Below are 22,197 nucleotides of genomic sequence, written 5' to 3'. Positions count from 1 at the left end.
CATTCGAAAAATATTTTCCATTCTCCTAGGAGTACACGTAAAGGAAAGAGATGGATACGATAACGAGAAAAATACTACGTGTAGTATTTAAACTACGCATTTACTATGTGTAGTATTTAAACCATGCATAGTATTGAATTTCAACATTCTAAATGCGTTGTGAATGTATCCGGATCGCATAATAGTAGAAGAGATTGTAAGACAGGAAAGGTATGTTGACCGTATCCCGGTCTAACGAAACACGTGTTGTGTAGTTTGAAAGAGGATCGTTTATTTTTGTTCAATTGGTACAATGGTTATTGTATGTACGAAGAGGTTTCTTCGGAGAAGTGATCTGTTTGAACTCCAGAGGCTCACTCTGCCGGTGGAGGTTGCTGCGTTGCTTTATAAACGTTTTGGGTTGAAGAGTGTCGTGTGCACATCTTTTGTTCTTGGTACTCGCGCTGCCCTAGTTATGCTGCGAGCGTGGTTTTATGGGTTCATACGCCTGGACGTAGTTCGTGGTTTTTATGGGTTCAGTGTGTTCTTCCTTTGTTTCCCAGATACGTGTATAGAAACACGTGTCGACCTTTTGACAAAAAGGCATGCGAGCGTGTGCCATGCGTTAATGACTTTCCTGGATATGTGTCGCAGTGACCTGATGAGATCATTTCAGTTGTACTATATGCCTACAAGATATATAACCGATTTGAGCTCGCGACATGCGTGCGAAGAGTAATAAATTTTGCATAGTAACACCCAAAATGCTTTATAAATTGACCAAATCAAATTTAATTGTATCCAAACAGAAAAGAGTGATAATTCAAAATAGTAATAATCGATTTTAGGCATATATTCCAATTAAATGCCACGCGAATGGAAACAGCCACGCTTTGCGCAATTGAAAATAATTTTACAGGATGACAGCACTGAAAAGAATTTGAAGAATGGCAGCACCGCTATCAACTGTCATCCGTCAAGTGGCGTGTCGCAGAAACGCAGAGTGTGGGGTGCGTAGTGCGGTGAGGGGAGCGTAGAGCGAGGCTAGGGGGTAGGGGGTAGGAGTGAGTCGGGCGGGCGCCTTATGGGGTGCTCGGCTGGAGGCGGCTTCAGCATGAGGGCGTTCGGATGGGGCGGCAGCGCGACGGGAGAGGGTGGCCGTGCCGAGGTAAGGGCGCGTCTGCAGCGCAAACTGTGCCTCGCCAGGGAATCCCCCGACACCCAATTCGACCTGTCCGAGTGCGAGCTTCGAGCTGTGCCCTCCGGAGTCTTCAGCCTGTGTCGGGTGTTCCGCAAAGACGCTCTCATTCTCAGGGACAATCAACTGTCACACCTGACGGACGGCGGTGACCTGGCCGATCTGATCCTCATACAGATCCTCGACGTCTCTCTAAACAGAATACCAAAACTCCCTGACGCCATAAATCGGCTCATAAACCTCATTGAGCTGCACGCCAGCAATAACCAGATCAAAACACTGCCCGATTCGATCGGAGATTTATTCAATTTGCGCGTGCTAGATGTGTCGCACAATTGCCTCAAATCGCTCACACCATCCTTGGGCAAATTGGGCCGATTGAAACACTTGAACGTCTCGCACAATGACAATCTGAAGACCATTTGTAAAGAATTGAGCACAGCGGTAAGTCTCTCCACTATTATTTTGGACGCAGGAAATTTTTCATTTCCGCCTACCGAAATTGCACAACAAGGTACGTCTGAAATCATGAAATTTCTATGTAAAGAATCTAGTGTCGAATATATAGAACCGGTTGATATGGTAGATGATGCCTCATCGCCATTTTCAATCAGCCCGCATTCGCCGTTCAGTCCCGTTGATTATAATAAGAGTCTGCGGAGTCAACTTACCAATTGGGAGGAGCAAGATGAGAATATGACTCGTTTAGAGAAAGAGATTCACGAAGCTGCCAAACGTCAAAAGGAGAAGTTTTTAGTAGATTACACGCGTGAACAAAAGAAGTTAGATTTTGAGTTCAGTAAAATTCAACTTGAAAAAGATGTAGAAAGGTCGAAGCTAATCAAACAGATTCGTGATGAAGATCGTTTCACCGAAGAAGTTGTCGTTAGATTGCTGCAAATGAATCTTTCGAATCCACAACACATACAGCAACTTTTAGAGCATGATGAGAAAGAGCACGACAGGCTTTTAGAAATGTGTCGCACTCAATATACTGATTTGAAGAAAGTCGATACGCTAAAAGCTATGGAAAGTTTATTGCAAGAGGAGTGCGAATATGAAAAATCTTTGAAAGTTTACGGTGAAACTCAAAGTGAAGCTAAACAATCATTCCTCATACAAGAATTGAATGCAAACTATCAAATGAATGATTTGTTGAAGACCCGCGGTGAGTTGCAGTCGAATTTGATGGAGACTCTATTGAATGATGAAAATATGCAAAAGGCAGCAGTCGGAGCCCTCTTGGAGAAGTGCGACGCTAGAACTTGGGGTTTGGTACAAGAGATTTCACTCGTCGAGTCTCATCTAGCTAAACTGTCTCACATAGAATTAGACCGTAGGAAACTTGAACTGAACGACAACATGGAGAACTTAACCGAACAAAGAATAAAGCTATCAATGCTTCTGGTGGACTTATTGGACCAACAAGAATCGAGACGATCCCAACTCATCGACACTCTTCATGCCATGGAAATGGAGAAAAAGACTTCGTCAGACTTCTGGCTCATTCGCTATCAACAACTCATGGAAGCTTTGCCGAGCCAATTTGTATTTTCGCAACAGCAACTCGACCCAATTCTAGCCAATTATTTACTACAGGAAGGTGTAATACACTGCTTGCCTTTCTTGGTGCATTGGATTTCTTCAAAGCACGAACTGGCTACGCTAAACGATGATATGCTTGTGGAACAAGGCGTTCGTTTGAGCAACGACCGAGCTAATATTCTAAAGGCGGTCAATTTGTATTTGGAGGAAATGGAAGTAATGCATTCTAAATTAGGTCAGAGCACGTCGGTGGTGGATGATATTCCTTCAGCACCAGCCCCGAGCGAACCGAGCATCTCGCCTCAGACTTCAGTCGACGGAAATCCAAAAGAGAGTTCCGAATGTGTGGTTTGCATGGAGAAAAGCTGCGCCGTTGTGTTCATTCCTTGCGGTCATCTCTGCTGCTGTCTGAAGTGCTCCGACGCCATCGAACAGTTGTGCCCCATGTGCCGACAAGACATCGAGCGGAAGATCCGAGTCATACAATCTTAGCGTTCCTTTCGACTCGTCTAACAACTGTTTGCCTTACAATACTCCTTGGCTTTCCTTTTCAGCACAACTCTTTCAAAACCTTTTTACTATTTATATATACATATATAATATTAACCACTAAACGTTTTGCAGTTTGATCATGCAATGATCGAATCCAAATTCGGTTGCTTTTATGACATGAATGTTACCGCTAAGTACTTTTAAACTCTTAAACTAATTTTATATCAAATTTATTGTATTCACCTCTTTTCTTTGGAAATGTTTGTTGCTAATCTATTCAACACTATTATCATGTGATATTTTAAACTGTTGTGCAAAAATATATACGATTGATTAAATATTTATATTTTATTCCATATGAAGTCACATCTTACACTCGCATTTTATAAATTGTTATTTTTATCTCTCTATCTATATTATATGTACCTTCTTTTTAAGGGCTAATGCTAAAATAAAATATGTATCTCAACAATGATTTGATATGTATTCGACTAAAGGAATACATAGTTGTTTAAAAAAAAAAAAAATGGTTGTATGTGATCAAAAGTAAAAAAATGTTTATAAACAAAAATAATAAATTGTTAAATGGTACCTTTTGACTGTGAATTAATAATATGTAAATTCAAAAGTGCCTTTCTTTGTTCTATGTATGTATTTGTATATTTTTTGTTTTGTGTTACTTCAATTTCTACGAGTACGGTGTTATCTGTGATGGTTCATTGAAACTATCGTAGCAACAGCCGATAGTTATATAATCTCTATTGTTATTAATTGTTATTAGAGACACGAGTTCAAGCTCGTGTTTACTAGACTCGAGTGTTCCGTAACACTTGAATGTTTCAAAATTGGTCAGACATTGCAATAAAAACTCACAAGTGTCTTGTACATATAAAACTGGGGGGTCGATTGCTCAATTTTTCCGTCAATTTTACACGTGTGTAGATTAAACCGGTCGTTTTTACCCACATTTTATACATGCGAATATGTGTATAGTACCAATGTAAATTTTGAGCAATTACACACCTACATATGTATGTAATTTAATATGACGCCGTCTAGACTAGAATTTTTAACCTGGACTCCGGATAGCGAGATTATATGTATTAATTTTCACACGTTAGAACGAAGCGTTTACTTCACGTTTAATTTGTTAATTATTAATCTAATGTATATAATGTTTATTGTTAACTCGTAGACCAGCGTTGTCCGATGTGTTTGCTGTTATGTTTTCACTAACCTCTTTTTTTGTCTTGAAGGTTTTCAAAGGTAATGCTTATATTTGGCAAATGTGTGAATAAAATATTTTTGTTTTTGTATTTGGACAACGCTGTCGTAGACCAATGTCTCGTGTGCATCTTGCACGTGCAATACTTAAGGTTTATTATAGATTTTTAACTTCTTGAGTGCCACAAGTGCTGCATTTTGCCATCTCTGCATACTGTTCTAAATGCATTTAATTATTAACTGTTATACTGTTGTATGTTCACAAATACTTTTGAACGATTTGAAAGTGTGGTACGCACATTTTAACATAAATATGTATTATGTACATAGTAACAATTTTTAAAGTCTTTACCTAATTAATTGTTAGGTGTTTTTAATTTTGTCAAAATTATGTAATTTGGTTATTCCTTAAGATTATTCATAAGAGTACAATTTGCCAAATGAATACGTATTTTCAAAATAAACTAAATTATGCTAATTTTAATCGATATTTTTAAAACAGCTTTTGAGTAAGTGTTGTTTTTTCGAACTGTCATTTTGCAAAAATGGGTACTTATTGGCAATCGAGCATCAAGTATACAATAAGGATTGCAATTTACCGATAAACGGTAAATGCTTTCTCCCATTATTGGCTTACTTTATAACTGCACGTGAAAACAGTAACATAGATTGAACTGTAAATAATTAAAAATAAATTTAAGATGAATAATGTCCATTCGTAATAATAATCATAGTTGAAATAACCGTCTGATCGCATTTATTACGACTTGGTTGGTCTGTGTTGCCATTTTTGTTAATGTATCAGTGTGGCCAACTGCAAAAGGACTGTCGAACTGACAAAGGCTCGCTACAACTTATTACAATGGTTTACTAATACTATACGATCGCTGTATAAAACTTCAAGATCTATAATAGAAGAGAAATATGATGAGCTTACTGGCTTGCATATCTCCTATTCATCCCGTTTAAAATTTTAGTCATTATGGACATTAAATACTGAAAATAAACAAATTCCAGACTACCTAATTCACAATGCGCCATTTGTACCGATTTTTATGCAATAATATGCCTTTAATTCATGATAAAATAATTTCCGGTAAACTGGTAATGCAATCCTTAGTATACAAACTTACACTAACACAAAAAATTACACAGCAGTTAAATGAATGGCCTCCAGGTGTCGCAAACAGTTTTAGTAAAGTGACAGTACGCAATTGATGTTACATCGAATAATATACTGAATTCGGGGATACTCCCTCCAACAAAAATAATTACATCAAGTTATTTGGGAAAACCAAAGTTGGTTTTTCACAGCGATTGCAATTTTTCAGTGTAAAAGCTATAATCTTCAGTATTCTTTTGATGAATAGACAAATTTTGACAAAAAAAACAGCAATTTCGCGGTGATCGGATAAATTCACTCAAGAGAGCCACACTATCGAGACATCCAAACTTTCAAAGGTGCTCAAGAAGAACTAACGCAATAGAATTCTACAAAAAATCGTCAAGGGGTATTGGTATGTTATCCGAGGGTGATAACCGTTTTTTTTTTGTAGAATTCTATTGCGTAAGTTTTTTTTGTGCGCCTTTGAAAATTAGGATTTCTCGAAACTGCGCCACTATTCAGTGCAAATTTAGTGCATTCTTCCGGGAACCAAATTTCACATATTATATAAAATTATTTACTATTGATTCTTGTGAGGCCTATTAAATTCATGCTGTGTATTTTTTTGCGATACGGAATGTTCGGTTGCGCCTATATAACCAACAAGTACCCAAAAATGTTTTGAATTTGAATATATTTGGTGTTTATTATATCACAGGGTGTTGCGTTTGCGTGTGTGATACACAGTTACAGATTTCACTGCAAAACTATGAGCTTGTCCGCCAGTCGAGGATTGTCGGTTTATTGACTTGAAGCTAAGACTTTATGAATAATGCGTGTTTGGATATGGCTTTTGAGAGTTTCCTTGGGGAAAAGTGTCACAGTTTTGATTTGTGTGTTTTTAGAAAAAGTATTTATATACGTCGACACTTTGGTTATAGAAGTTGCTCACGAGAGCAAAAAGACAAATAGACTTTTTTATAAGCGATATGAGACAGCATTGTATGTATGTAGGTTGTATTTTAAAACAGCTTGATTTGATAGTGGTCTCGTCCACTACGAATGTAACGGCGAAAGAAAGCGCTTTTTAACAATCATGTATGTTATGGCAATTTTCATTATATTGTTATTATTATCATATAAAAATATTGATTAATTATTCAAATTTTAATCTATTATAAATTTGTTGTGAAATTGTAAACCTATGCTTTTTAATTTATGTATGTGTGTTATACATATTTTTATATATTGTACATAATGAATGAAATTATAGTTCTTTCACAAGACAGCTTAGTTCGGTGATAGTTAATACTAGTCAAGAATTAAGAGTACACTGAAGTAAAACGGGGTGTTTTCACCAACGAGCAAGACAATTCTACATAATTTGTAAATAGAAATGAACTCTTTAAGGTCTGAATACCCCATTACATGCACTTTAAAATTCTAATTTCAATATTTACACTGATTTTTTTGTTTTAAATTAGTTATTGTTTTTTTTTTTTTTGAATTTATTAATACACAAGTTTTATTTTTGTTGCTTATAATGCAAGATAGTTTCAGTTGGACACTATTTTAAATTGTTGTCAATTGAAAGTATGCCGACGTACTACACAGTGTCAAAAAGTGAAAGGTAATGTAGGAACAAAACTTTTGCGGTTCTAACAGTGCCAATAATGAATGTGATTAAATGCACAATTTTTCCTTTATGTAATTTTTCTGTATCGTTGATTTTATATGTATTGATAATATGGTTAAGAAGACACCTTTAGTAATACCGACGAGCTATACACAAATTCATAAGATATGTAAACACAAATTAATCTTTTGAATTGATCGTACTGTTTTTCATCACGAATAATTTCAATAATCTTTAACCACTTTGTACATATAGTCTTATGCCATCAGTGCCATACAAATGTTTATTTTTTATATGAACACCATCTAATATTTCGTTTTGTAATTATTGACAATGTAATTAATATTAAATAAATAAAACAAATCTTCATTTAATGTGTTTTTTTTTTACAAACCTCCTTTACGTTTCACTTACGATTGCAATTCAGGAAAAAATTTGCCTCTCATCCGATCGTTTTCATACTTTGCCATATTGCTCATTTTGGTCATCAATATAAGTAAATGGATCCTCCGGGATGCGGTGCATCCGCTCTAAAATCGCCAGACAAATTGAACGACAGATTAACGGACGGCTGCTTTAAATGCAATTCTCGTCTTCTCGAATGATAGATTGCACATCAGATGACGGGTAACCTTTCGATGTGCACAGATGCAATTATTAAAATGGTAATTATTAAAATTGAGTTGGATCTTTCTGGCGAGTTTAATAAGGCAAGATTCGGAACTTATCGAATTACGTTTAAAGCTGCCGTTCTGTTAATCTGTCGTTCGTTTTTCTGGCGATTTTAGAGCGGATGCACCAAACCCGATCCTCCGTCATTACGATAGAGATAAAATATTGTTTAAGACGCGTTTCAAGTTTGCAAATTTGAAATTTGGGTGATGTCTATGTAGTCTTTAGTTTTATACATAGATGGCGGTAGTAAAATAAAATTATTGGTATTTTTATTCAAAATAATAATTTATATATCTTAATTTCACGAATACTTTTTGACTCGTTCGGATGGTAGATAGGATTATAAATAAAGGTTTCCTACAAGGTCATTTAAATAAACAATATATTTTGAATCAATAATTTGTATAATATATACACAGTTATATTCAAATCAATAAATTCTAAACGTCTAATTTTAGTATGAAGATGTATTTTATGTCGGTATGTCTTTTTCATACATTCACTCATATGAAATTATAGGAAAACATAATTCGTACATTTTATGTGTGTTTATTTGTATAATATATAGAATTGTTTAAATATTATATTTATTCTAGTAAAAGGCATTTTTATAAAAAGCATCTTTCTATTTAAAGTTCAGACTTTTATACGTCCGAATGCTTCGATTCAATACTATCTGAGGGATTATTTACTGTTCATCTTCTATATTGATTTAAATTTGGGCTTTATCTGAAATAGTAACTGATGATTGATTGTTGTAATACTGTTTTGAATTCTAATTCCGCAAATAAGCATTTATTTCTACACATATAATATTATTGTTAAATGTGTCTGTGCACGTTTCCAACCGTCACAACCATCTTTGGATTTATTCCAACATATTCCAATCACCGAAACTACCAAAGTTTATTTCTATTCTTTAAATTTTTGATCGAAGCATTAACAGAATCTTCTAAAAGGCTTTAGTTACATGTTAGTCCTTGTAAGATGTCATATTTTCTGCACGTTAAAAATGATATTATAATGAAAAGGGAATTGAAAGAAATACAACATGCCGTGCATCATCAGATTTTATACGTAACAAGTATGAAGCTTTCATCAAGAAAGTGGAGTAAAGCAGAGCTTAGTCTACGACTTGCGTACATACGATCTTATGTATTTGAATGGAATGAATATTTTTCTTACAATAAATTAATAATGACTATATTCATATATACAGAGTTGAATTATAATTATTTTATATAGAGAACGATTTGGAAAATCATTTCATAGTACAGCTCTGTATCTAAAACATGATCAAATCTCAAACGATGAGTATTTCTAAGTAATAAAAATACAATAATAATAATAAAATTATCAATTCACTAAAGGTAGTTATTTCACAATCTAAAATGGCAGGATAAAAGTAGGCAGAGCGACAATTTTCATAATCACAATATACTTTTTTGAGTACGATATGAGTGTACGTCGATTAATATTTGTAAATATGACCTATCGCCGCTCTGCCCTAGTGTTACGGCCTCACTATACATTTTAAAATAATTTAATATAAGTATTATGACTAAGGTATACATTTATTTAATAAGCATATACCTTGTAATTATTTATAATGTATAGAATACAATTACACTGATGGATCGCATTATATAATATGTATGCAATTATTTCCTACTTGTGAGGCCGTTACAAGTTTTAGGGTACACGATTACACTATTATGACTAAGGTTAAAATCTAGTATACACAAAAAATTTGACACTCATTTACAGCAGTGTTGATTGGGGAAGCAAGTTACAAACTTCAATATGTGACTTACAATAATAATTTTTCACATGAAATATGTGCACTTTTAGTAGAATTATTATCATAAGTTACATTCTAAAGTCTTCGGTTTGTTCCTGTAATCAACTCTGAATTAAGCGGTAGTTTTAATTTTTTTATAATATATTTTTTGAAACGCCACTCTCCTTTCGCCTCGCTCTTTATACACGTGTTTCAATTTTACAAATAATTTGGCGTTTTTGTAAATGTTTTAATAAAATAAATTATTATTATTCTATGACTGTTCAAAAGTTGCTGTCGAAGTCAGATCTTCTTCTCGGGTAGAGCGTGCGCACACCCTCTGAATAGCCGTAGTTTTGGGAACCACCGCCATTGTAGCCGTACGTTTGGGAGCCGCTGTATCTAAAATTAAATTAAAACCTAAATAAAATACTACACATCAGTATGTTTGCACGTAACATATTACATGATTATTAAAGCTTACCCGTAATTGGCATTTCCTCCTGTGTAACTTTGCGAACCACGTCCGGAATCTGGGGCGTAATGCTGCGCATGATGCTGATTATAATAAGGACCCCATTCAGAACGCCAAGAGTCTCCAGGATTTCCAGGATATGGCAAATCCATCATAGTAGTCGAACCTCTCTAAATAATGTTTCAACTCGTTAAAAATGTTGCTCGTAAGTACACAATGACAATAGTTACACAGATGCAGAACTAACCTTGTGGATTCTTGGTGGGTATGGTGGTTCATGATCTTGCATGTACAAATCATCGCCTCCCATGTGAGATTTGTCTAATTCTCTTAACATATCTTCGCTCAGTGGGATAGGTTGTTTTGCTTTGGCACTTTTTTGTCTGTTCACCAGCTGATGATATACAATTTCAATAGAATTTTTATTTTCGCTACATGAAAATATTATATTCAAATGTTAAATTATATAAATCAAACTTACAACGGTGACTCCAAATATAACAACGAATAGAAGGGATGCTAGGGCTATAACAATAACGGCAATACCCCATTGTGGTAATAACATATTATCCTCTGCATAACCAACAGTAGGGTCTATACGCTTAGGAAGAACTAAAATAATAAAATATAATTAAAAATTATGCCGCGAGCATTAAAAAACAACATTTGTATTAAATTTTACACTTACCGATGAATTCTGTATAGATAGGATCCAAAACGAATTTTCCGATTTCTAATTTACCCTTTGATAGATCAACTATTTCTATAAATGATTTATTCTTTTCAAATCTAGCTTCAGGTGGTTCATCGCCGATCATGGCATCTGGATCGAAATCTATTTTCCTTCCCGTCAATTTGTCCGGTTGACTTTCTGCAACCCTTTTGATTTCTTCCGTCACTGATCCAGGTTTTGCATCGTTTAATGTATTGTGGAATAATTTTTTCAATTCAAAAGTGTCGATCTTTTCACCGATTTCATTCAATTCTACAAAATAGTCGACGAGCACGGACCCTTTGCTGAAACTGTCAATGCGGATTCCTTTGTACCACTTCTTCAGAGCTGGAGATTTGGAGTATGCGACATCAAGCTGCAACGTACAAAATAGTAAAATAATATTTTATTGTGAAAAACAATCGGACAGTTTAAATATAATTAATAAACAAACCTCTCTAGATACTTCATTGGCCAAAAGTTGCCATTCTTTTGTGTTGTGATCCAAAAGTTCCGGCACCCATTTAACACCTACATACATAAGTTTTAACATATTATTATAGTAAGTATGATATCTAATTATTCATAGACAATGATTAATTATGCATACCTCCGACAATTTTGATTGTGGCAGCTAAGTCACAATCCTTTTCACAAACACCTGGAGTTGTAGAAACAGTAGTGGGAGGAGATGTAGGCTCCGGAGTTGTAGAAGTTGTAGTTTTAGTGGATGACTCAACTTCTGCTTCCTCTTTGGGTGTTGCAGTAGCAGCTTTTTGTGCTTCTAATAATTTTTCAATAGAGAATGGTGTCGTAGAAGGTGTTGGCCAACCAGTGAACTCAGTAGTAGCTCTGGAATATTTTTACAATCATAAGTAGAAATCAAAAATCAAAAACAATATGAATATGGTAGTATGTATATTATTAGTTTACCTTGAAGGCCATCCCTTGTGAATTGAGGGTGGAGAGACTCCTCCACCGGAGCCACCACCACTTTCATTTGAAGTTCGTGGTGTTGTGAGTCGTTTTCCTGGTTTACCAGCTCCTGGACGAGATGGAAACACTAATTTGATTAGATCTTTTGATTTTGGAGACGGTGGAATTTCAGATGACGTTGTCGATTTTTCGGTAGTTTTAACTTCTTCAGGTTTAGACTTGAATCCTGGTGGTAGTAGGGATGACACGTCAGCGAATTTGACATTCTTTATAAAGGGGGGTGTCACAGTTTTATTTGAAATACTTTCTTTAGTATCTAACTTGAAGCCGGGTGGTAATAAGGCCGAAATGTCTACTGACTTGGCGTTTGTCAATAAATCAGACTGCGACGTTGGTTTTTGTGTAGTAGTTGTTGGCAGTTTGAATCCCTTTGGCAATAAAGCGGAAATGTCTACTGGTTCTGCTTTTGCGAATATTCCACTTCCTTTATTATTTTTTGCGGACTTTTCAGTAGTTGTCTCTGTTTTATTTTGAATTTTAAATCCAGGCGGCAAAAGATGACTAATATCGTCGGTTTTGGTTTTTTGGAACAAATCATCTATAGAGAAAGGTTTTTCTTCTTTGGGAGGTTTATAACCTTTAGGCAAGAATGCTGAAATGTCACTTGGAATTTCTATTTTACTTTTGAGTAATGTGCTTGGAATATCGATACTCTTTTCAGAGATCTCCGTATGTTTTTCAGTTGTTGTGGTTATCTTTCTATCTTTGTAGCTGTGTCTTGCTTTAAATCCAGGAGGAAGAAGACCAGTCAAATCATCTTCTTTTATATTTTCAAACACTGCTGCTTTAGATTTAGGCTTGGGCGTTGTTGGAGAAGGACGAGAATAAGGAGAAAATTTCCTTATCGTGACTGGAAGAGGATCAGGAGCCGCTCTTTCCGTGGTAGACGTAGATGTTGTGCTTTTCACGGTGAATATTTGTATAGGTGTAGTAGGTGTAGTCGGTGTAGTAGGTGTAGTAGGTTCATATTTGGTAACATTTTCATGAGGCATTTCAGTCAAAACTGCAAAATCTTTATTTTCTCCTTTGAACTCACCGGAAAGGAATCCACCAGACAGTTCGGATTGCGCCCTATCAAGTATATCGATTATGCTTTCTGTAGATTTTGTAGTTTCTGTGTATTCTTCCGTGTCAGTTTCGGCTGCTTTTTCTTCTTCGTTTTTAGTTATGCTCGTTTCTTGTGTATCATCAAACGCTTCTTTCTTTTCTACTTGAGCAACTGCTGGGAAAGGAAGGAATCGTGCTCCGGATACGCTCCTGCTAGTTTGAACCGAGGCTACGACAACCCAACTTTCAGTAGCATTAGGCACATTTTGGTTCCTAGCTTCTTGTGATTCGGTGGTAGATTCTGAAGTTTCAGATGCGGTGGTCATTTTGACCGTGTTTTGAGGTGGAGAAGTAAAGTCTGGAACTCTGAAAGTGCCATTTACAACACTTTTTGTTGTTACGACCGAGACAACTTCTTTTCCCAACAAGATTGCTGGTGGGTCTGTTGTCTGGTCATTGATCACGCTAGTTGTGTGCTTTGGGTTAGGTTCCACATATTGCTCAGTGACAAAAGATGGTGGTTCAGTGCTATCTATAAGTGCACTGTCTACAAATCCTTTGAAGTTGTCGTCTTTGACCATAACCGGCTTTGGTTTCATGGTCAATATATCGAATGTTTCACTGATGGGTGTTGAGATATCGCCATTCTCTTGAACATCCTCGTATTCAACTTCTTCGTCTTCTTCTTCATCTTCATCAGTATGGAAAGTGTTGTCACCTTGCGGCTCGTTTGTTTTCGTCGGTACGCTTTCTTTATTGTGATCGACTTCATCTACATATTCCACCTCGTCATCATAGTATTCGGTCGTTTCGATCGCCTCATTGGGGTCGTGTGAAGTTTCATCTCCTTCGGTTATAGATTCGGTCGTGATTGCTGCTTCGTGACTCGTTGCGGGTTCGGTCGTGTTATTTTCGCTGCTCTTGACTTCTTCTACTTTTTCAGTGAAGACTTCATCTATTGTTGTCTCCTCGACTACTGGTTTGTGCGTTGTTTTTACAATGTCCTCTTGAGTAGTCGGCTGCTCCTGAGTAGTAATCTCGATAGATTTGATCACCTGCACGTCCTCGGATCCATTAGAGTGGCTTCTGTATGTATCACCGTATAGTTTAGTATCTGGTATTTCATCTTCGAGCAACGGTTCCAAATCGAACAACGGTCTATATTCGGTAGTGGGCGTGTAGTGCGGTTTGTTCGGACTAAATCCAACTTTATTGGGTCGCAAGTTGAACGATTGAGCTTTATTTGGAGCTTTGGTAGATGGAGAGAATCGATTCCTTCTTTCAGTTTGAGCATGAGGAGTAGTAGTACTCAAAGGCTTCGGTTTAAATCTGCTACGCGTATTTGAAAAACTGTTTTCATTGCTGTTGAAATAAGTATCTAGTGGTTTCTTTTGAAGATCAGGCTCCTGTTTGTAGAAAGAAGGTCTAGAATTCAATGCAACGCGATTTTGTTTCAATTTAGATGCATAGTCAGTTTTGAGAGGATTGAAGGTAGTCGATTTTGTCTTTTCAGTGTAGTCGTATATATCTTGATCGACCGGCTCCGGAGCATTTGGGAAACCTTGCTGAAAATCAATATTATCCAATGCGGACGATTTGAGGAATCCGCTGTGGTTTGGCTGTCTGATTCTGTTGATTTGAATATCACGTGGATTTTCCGGGAAGGGGTTATTGATTGTGATTTGTCCGAGGAACGTTTCCGGCTTTGAAGGATCGTGATTGTGTGACGATTGGGCGAAATGCGAGAATTCAGGTCTCGACGATGAAGCTGGATGGTTGTTATATTGGAAACTGGTAGGTTTGTTTGAGTACGTTTCGGGTCTTTGTAGAGTATCTCCATTCTGCGTATAGTCGGGTTGATTAAGATAGAATTGTGTGGCATCTTGACTCCTTCCGTTTCCGGTCCGGAAAGGGGATGCTTGTTGTTGTCTTGCGACTCCGAAGCGTCCATCTGAATATGTCTGATCATTTTGATTGCTGTAAACTTGCTGTCTGGAATAATCCGGTGCGTTCGATCGGTATTGGGTGTTGAATCCGTTCTGGTCGAAAAAAGGGCCACTGGTTTGGGGACCGTTCTGGAATGCGGGCACAAAGCGATTTTCCGGTTGGCCGAAATAGAAACCCGATTGTCCTGAAACAAAAACACGATACGATTTATTTTTGTTGAAGACAAAAAAGGGGCAACCAATAGTTTTACGCTTTGAGTATTTCAAACAAATCGAGCGTAAATTTTATAAGAAAAGTATCATAAATAGATATATGTAAGTACATACATACATACATACATACAAAGTGGAGTGGAAACAATCACAAATCGAACAATCGAAAATGAATACATTAATTGCAAAGTTTAGTTAATTAGTTAACTAGTTAGTTTATTAGTTAACTAAGCTTATACCGCAAACCTAATTGTTAAAGAAAATGTCACTCAAGTGAGATTAGAGAGTTATCGAACATTGGCTATCACTTTCGTCAGTATATATGTACATAGGTATAATACTAGTATTGTACCCGATGAAATATCATCGCATGGGTGTTGGCATATTATGTTAATAAATAAAAAAAATTAACAGAAATGTGTCGGTCCTGTGTTCGATCCGCACGCGTTCGAATTTTTTTCATATACCTTTTAAATCGGTCTCCGTAACGAGACAGAATGTTAAATGACAGAAAACGCAAATATTTCGGAGGCAAAGATCCAAAATCGAAAGATCTTAATTCGAAAGATCAAAAAAAAAAAAATGGTGCATGGTAAACAGTACATACTCACGTACATACTTACTTAATTTGCGCGAGCAGGATAAAACAGGAACAAGAGGAACAGGCTTTTCCTCCCGTATTCTGCGCGCGCACATTAATGTTAAGACCGTGTAATGTTAGTTTTTTTGAATTTATCAAATATTAATATTATTTTTTGGAATCATATTTTTGTATTAATGTGCGCGCGCAGAATACGGGAGGAAAGGCATGTTCCTCTTGTTCCTGTTGTATCCTGCTCGCGCAAATTAAGTGAGTATGTACCGTTTATCATGCACCATTTTTTTTTGATCTTTCGACTTAAGATCTTTCGATTTTCGATCTTTGCCTTCCGATATTTGCATTTTCTGTCATTTAACATTCTCTCTCCTCACGTAGACCCCTTTTAAATATATTTAATTTAATATTTATATTTAATTGTTTATTATGAAAAAAAGGTAAAAACTACCTACATACATATAAACAATATAAAACACCAATAGAAAAATTACTTAATTAATTAAATAAATTCTCAATAGATGGCGCTAAATGTTCAGAGACTTGCCTAGAGAAAACATTGGTAGCAAACAGTATATATAGAAGTTTTTTTCTTTCGTTACTATATTCGTACATTTTGTTGGCAGTGTTTTAGCTGTGACGTACATATGTATGTTGAATCGAAACGACTAATATATTTATTATTAGCGTTATCGCAGATACACACACAGAATAGCGTTATTATATATACATTGCGAAATTAACTATCAAATAAAATATTTTGATACCGAGTTTTATATTGGAAATCGATAGATTTCCTCGCATGTATTGTTTTGTGATATTTTGTATCGATATGTACATACATATATTATGTAGGTATATTATGTATAGAGGTGCAACGAAACGAATGTGACCTTTACGCAAGAGAGGTGCCATAATTTAAGGTCACGGGTCTCGAAATGGTGGGTTCAAACAAATTTTATGGGGCAATTTGAGGCCGACTACCCCTCCAATTTATCTCCATTTTACGAATCTGCAAACTAAAACGCGCAACCTCCCCGCATATTTACATATCTCCGACGCAATTTGCATAGCGCAATGCAATAAAACACATTTATACACACACAATTCATTAATTTATCTATTGTACGACGCGATTCCGTACAAATGTGTGGGTAATTTTCTAACTTAGAGCACTTTATTAATACTCTGGTGCCACCATTTGGAATTATCATAAGGTCGTAAAGCACACGCAAGATAGAGAAATATGCTCAATTTATAACGAAAGCACTTATAATTAAATTATTTTATGTATAAGGCTCTGATTTATGAATTCAAAGTGGGGAAAAATGGCTTTTTTGTATTGAATCCGTACAAAACAGAACTGTGTGCATTGGATATAATGAACTGTTTCAAGTTGAAAAATGGCGTATTTTGTACGTTGGGAATAAAAATTTTGAAGTGGGATAAACTCAGGACACTACTTGTTGGCTATATAATACATACGTATGTATATGTACAGTCGTAGCCACTTCAGAAGACAATTAGTCTCTGGAAGAGGGAGCGATCTTTTTATCCTGTACGATTCACTGTGGGGAGCCACTCAATGTCAAAACCTTTCAGCTTTGTTTGTGACGTTATCGCATATTTTAAATATACATTTTTGCTTATTTATCTGTGAACTTTCACGATCTCATCGAATGAGTACGTAGAGTGTATTCCATATCTAAAGTTGTATGAACTTTGCGCCAACATTGTGAGATTTCAGCCGTCGAGATAAATTTAAATTGCAGACGCAGACACGAGAAAAACTATTAAGGAAGAAGTTTGAAAACGAGGAGAAAAATAGGAGGAAACGGAAAACGAGTAAAGTTTGGGACTCGTCGTCGCATAAGTTTTTAATAAACTCCCCTCCCCATGACTAGCTCACGTTACCTCCCGTGACGCGAAAAGGCTTCATTATATTCTGCTAATTGTTGCGAAAGTAGCATTTTTTTGTTTGAAGGCATAATTGAAAAGTTTGCGGTATCGAATACAAGTGGACAAGAACAGAAAGTGCTGAGAGGCAAACGAGAGTGGGGGAGAGTAGAAAACTTGAGGGGATTTTCCGTGGGAAATTCGGGGAAACCACGACGGACCGGTCGAGACGAGTGAAAAGTGCTAATTATCCTTTCAGAGTTGCGGCTTTCAGAATAATTCGCTGAACACGTCCGAACGTCCTCGTTTTCCCCGGGAAAACTTTTCGAGTTTCCCGCACTTCCCCCCCCCCCACATAATCTCCGTATTGAATAATATCCAAGAACGTGATAATTACATATTTAAATTTTATATTATAAAATAAATTGGATAACATACACTTGTTCCAATGGTTTAAATAGTGTTACTCATTTATATATTAATAAAATAACATGTTTTTTAATTAATTTTTTTTATTCAAATGTTCACGTATATATGTAAGTTCAACATCTATTCAACATGAAAATGATTCTCCACCTAAGCATGCTTTTTTACCTGTTCTATATTTTAATATTTATTTATTATATGGGTTAAGTCCATTTTTATTAATATGACATATATTGTCAACATTGTATATAAGTATTATTCAAGGCCAATTACAAACATTGATCAAATCAAATATTACAATCATCATAGAGACATCTACGGACAAATTTTTACAGCATTTTTAAATATCAACAAATTATGAGCTGCTGAAACTCAAATTTTGCTAGATATAGGCAGGATTGCCATTTTGTTGGAACTGTTTTCAATGAAATCAAATAAATTGGTAAAACCTGAAAGGAAACGATTGACCTTGGAGTCACATATCCAAGGTTTGGTCAGCAACAAATCCACGAATAGAACCCCTAACCACACAATCGAAAGCATTACATGCTAACCACTGATCTACATTACTGGTAAATCATTATTTTATATTGATAATTTAATTTAGTTAATGAATTTAATTATTATGGATAATATTCATAGACGACACAAAAGTGAGGATTAAATGGTTAAATTACTGCGTAGAATAGAAATAAAGAATAAAAACCTGTGTTTAGAGATAAACAAAAATAAAACAAATCCTCTTCGTTAACATATTCGTGTATCTTATAAAGTCAATGATTTAAAAGACTATGAAGAAGTTTTTATTAGTTTTTAACGTTTTTATCTACCTACATATGTAGGTGCCTTGATTTCAAGTGAAGGAGAATGTCAATCAGAAATTCGCAGAAGAATAGGATTGGCGAAAAGGACGCTGGTCAGCCTGACAAATATTTGGAAAAACCGCTCTACATATAATGAGAAGAACGAAAATCTGTACGGTGCATTCTCTAGTGTCCACATTGGATTGTAAGGATTCGAGACATGGACTCTTAATAAGAGAGAAAGGGACATGTTAAATGCCTATGAACTGTGGTGCTGGAGGCTCATATTAGACATTATTTGGACCGCAAGTTTCAAAAAGACTCTGCACAACATGTAGGACAAGGATTCTTTCCTATTTTGGCCAACAATCTAGTCTAGAACGTAAAGAGCCTACAATCTAGTCTAAGTTGGCAGTCACTGGAACACTAGAGGTGAAAGAACGGTCTCCCATAAGATGGTCAGACCAAATTAAAGAACTGACAGGATCATTCCTAAACACTGTTTTCAATTTTGCACAGGACCGGGAGGAGTTGAGGCAGATCGTCTACTGGATTCCAGATGATACCAATGACCACGACGCTCAGCATTGAGTAAACGAAAAATATGTATGTTAATAACATTTTTAAATTGATATTGGTGAAGTGTTCAGTAACACTAAAATGTGTATAAAACAAGTAGAATGTGTGGTTTTTCCATTTTCACATTTTCTCGGGAGCTGTTGAGTGACGAGTGTTAAACTGTCAAGTTTAAACGGTGAAAAATGTAAGTTGCCGCCTGCAGTTAGTTTCCGTCTCCACGGCTAGTTTCATTAAAACGACTATAAAAAGAAAAATTGTTCGAACCTTCGAAGCTTAACACCTTTCTCGTGCAAAATGCACATTTTCTCAGTCTGAAAAGTTCTTGCAACACTTACCGAACCCACACAGGCAATATTGCACAATTAAGTAATGTGACTACGCCAGTTTTAACACCGAAGGTTAATTCTTAATTGAAAATGATGAAGGAGCTGTGTCAAAATACTGTATGTAATAAAGTTGACCGCAAAAACATCATCCACACATTCGCATGACTGAATTAAAATTCATAAAGGTACATATGTATACATATTCCACACATTCGCCGTCGGAATTTTCTCATTTTCTTCGCATACGAGCTTCATCGGAGCCGGATCAAAGGGAAAACTGTCGCGAAAATAATTTTCCGAGTTTTGTGGCAAAGCAAACGTACAAGGGTCGCCTCTAACGGGGACATTTATCTGCTCCAGGACATGTTTCTTTTGCGATTAAATATTATTTTGTTTATCTGTACACAGACGCCTAATAAAATACGTTTTTTGCCGTTCTACCGCGCACCGATAAAATGAGAAATACCATAATTAAAAACATATTTATGTATCATATTATACCAAATGTTATACATCTTGTAAATATACTACATATATATTATATACTACTTGCATTCAATTAAGATTTAACAGTTTCGTGCACAATACGGCTAGGATTTGTTGGCCTGTAGCTAATTTGCAATCAGTACTCACACACACACACACACACACCTAACTCCAATTAATTACTAGCTTTGATGACTGCCAATTGGATTTCTCAGTAACGAATATCTACTTAGAAATGGGGAGGAAGAAGGGAGTCTGTCTCTGCAAATACTACAATCGAAATGTCTACATATGTATTAAAAGAGATTTCAATTAATTAGGGCTTATCTATTGATTAAAGGCACACAATATCCAATACCTCATTCAGTCTGCGACTTAAGCGATCGTGAATTTATTATTTATATCGTTACAAAGCCAACTTCTTAATAATATTTACATATACATAGACATACATATATATGTATGTTCCATTATATTTATATATTTTTCCATACAAACTTGTGTTCCGTGCTAAAATTTCGCGCCAATGAAAAATACATTAAATATATCATATATATATATACATATATAAAAGTTTATACATCTCCTTTCCTATCTCTCTTGCAAATCTTAAGTTATTCAGCGTCTTAAGGTTCACTGATTTGTAAAATAAAATGCTGCAAAAAAATCTGCATTGATGTACCTGAGGATGATGTTCGTATAAATTCGTATTGTATAAATGCTTGTATTGATCGTATTTTATAAATGCTTGCAATGCTATTTTTTTGCAATGTTAGACCATAAACATAGTATATAGTGTAAAAATATATAATAATAATTAAGTATTTATATATAATTTAGTGTTCCTTGATCTGTATAAGTACACTTGTCGCTTTGGACTAGTGTACATGATCGATTGAATAAATAATTAAATGAATGTGCTTTTCCAGTGATGACGTACATATGTATGTGAAACTTAGACATTGAACGCCAAGATGCTGCACAAAGTGCTCAATGTACAATGTGCTCCAAAAGTATACAACGCTGTATCATCGGCATAACGAGGATATATAGGAAACGGAATACGTGGGTGAGAAGTACGACAAGGGTAGTGGATATACTAGAGAGAGTGAAGATATTGACATGGCAATGGGAGGGTCACGTAGTTAGAAGAATGGATGAAAGGTGGACAAAAAAGTGCTAGAATGTTATCATTGATAATGTAAAAGGGTGAAAGGAAGGCCGCAAGGAAGATCAGTAGATGAAATTAAGAAAATAATTCGGATGAGATGGATGAGAGTTGGGCAGAACAGAACGAATAGAAGCGTGGTGGAATTATAATCTCCTGCTGAATTTAAAATTAAACCTATTAGTTTGGAATTCAATTGTTGCTATATGTATGTAGACTATCTTTCCAGCTACATTTACATGCGCAAACAATTGTGCTAATTTATGCACTTTATGTGGAAATCGTGCCAGAAACTGATTTGGTAGTATTAATTTTGTATGCAATTCCTACGGCAAAATCCAACCGCAATTAGTGTTTGTTAGGCATTCAACATCATTCATCCGCTATCAGATGAACATCTACTACTCGAACACACCTTATTTTTCATTAAAGTGATCCATATGACAACAAAATCGATCTATTTAATTTTTAAATGCATTTATTGCCTATATATGTATTTTAACTTCATTCCACTCATCATTCAGTCGCATTTCGACACCTTCAAACAATAAATTGTCACACAAATTGCCATTGTGTTTACATATATGTATGTCTACTCATTATATCAAGCACGTCAGGGAAGATCTTATGCAACATATGTACATATATATATGTAGGTACATACATCATTACTATTTCATACTATCAAACACATCGATCGATAGCTTTCTAACTCAGTTTATATATACATATGTACATACGTATCTATCTAATATTTGTATGTACATATGTACTACCAAGTATAGGCTCATTCAAATCGTTATTTTTATTTTTTCTAAATTTCAAAATACAGAGGAAACATGCTTCCGAAGATATGTAGTTAATTATATGGCAATATGTAAAAATTTTTAGGCTG

General features: G+C 35.5%; 2 protein-coding genes across 2 annotated transcripts in view; one reads left to right on the top strand and one right to left on the bottom strand.

The window, feature by feature from the left end:
• Nucleotides 1-917: 917 nt before the first annotated feature.
• LOC143919795 (E3 ubiquitin-protein ligase LRSAM1-like) lies at nucleotides 918-7,545 on the top strand. Its single transcript, XM_077442329.1, has one exon. The coding sequence runs from the start codon at nucleotides 1,064-1,066 to the stop codon at nucleotides 3,212-3,214; it is 2,151 nt and encodes a 716-aa protein (XP_077298455.1). The 5' UTR covers nucleotides 918-1,063; the 3' UTR covers nucleotides 3,215-7,545.
• Nucleotides 7,546-9,805: 2,260 nt separating this feature from the next.
• The window catches only part of LOC143919535 (uncharacterized), a 158,979-nt gene continuing 146,587 nt past the window's right edge, over nucleotides 9,806-22,197 (bottom strand). The window contains exons 4-11 of the mRNA XM_077441891.1: nucleotides 11,755-14,995; nucleotides 11,432-11,673; nucleotides 11,276-11,352; nucleotides 10,798-11,197; nucleotides 10,591-10,721; nucleotides 10,357-10,503; nucleotides 10,119-10,279; nucleotides 9,806-10,036 (exon numbers count right to left, since the gene is read on the bottom strand). Of these exons, the coding sequence (XP_077298017.1) occupies nucleotides 9,919-10,036; nucleotides 10,119-10,279; nucleotides 10,357-10,503; nucleotides 10,591-10,721; nucleotides 10,798-11,197; nucleotides 11,276-11,352; nucleotides 11,432-11,673; nucleotides 11,755-14,995 (4,517 nt within the window). The 3' untranslated portion in view covers nucleotides 9,806-9,918. The remainder of the gene's footprint in view (nucleotides 10,037-10,118; nucleotides 10,280-10,356; nucleotides 10,504-10,590; nucleotides 10,722-10,797; nucleotides 11,198-11,275; nucleotides 11,353-11,431; nucleotides 11,674-11,754; nucleotides 14,996-22,197) is intronic.

The sequence above is a fragment of the Arctopsyche grandis genome, chromosome 12 (assembly GCF_051622035.1).
Source record: "Arctopsyche grandis isolate Sample6627 chromosome 12, ASM5162203v2, whole genome shotgun sequence".
In the NCBI taxonomy this organism is placed as follows: Eukaryota; Metazoa; Arthropoda; class Insecta; order Trichoptera; family Hydropsychidae; genus Arctopsyche; species Arctopsyche grandis.
The sequence above is the reverse complement of the archived record's forward strand: the minus strand, read 5'-3'. Positions and strand labels throughout refer to the sequence as shown.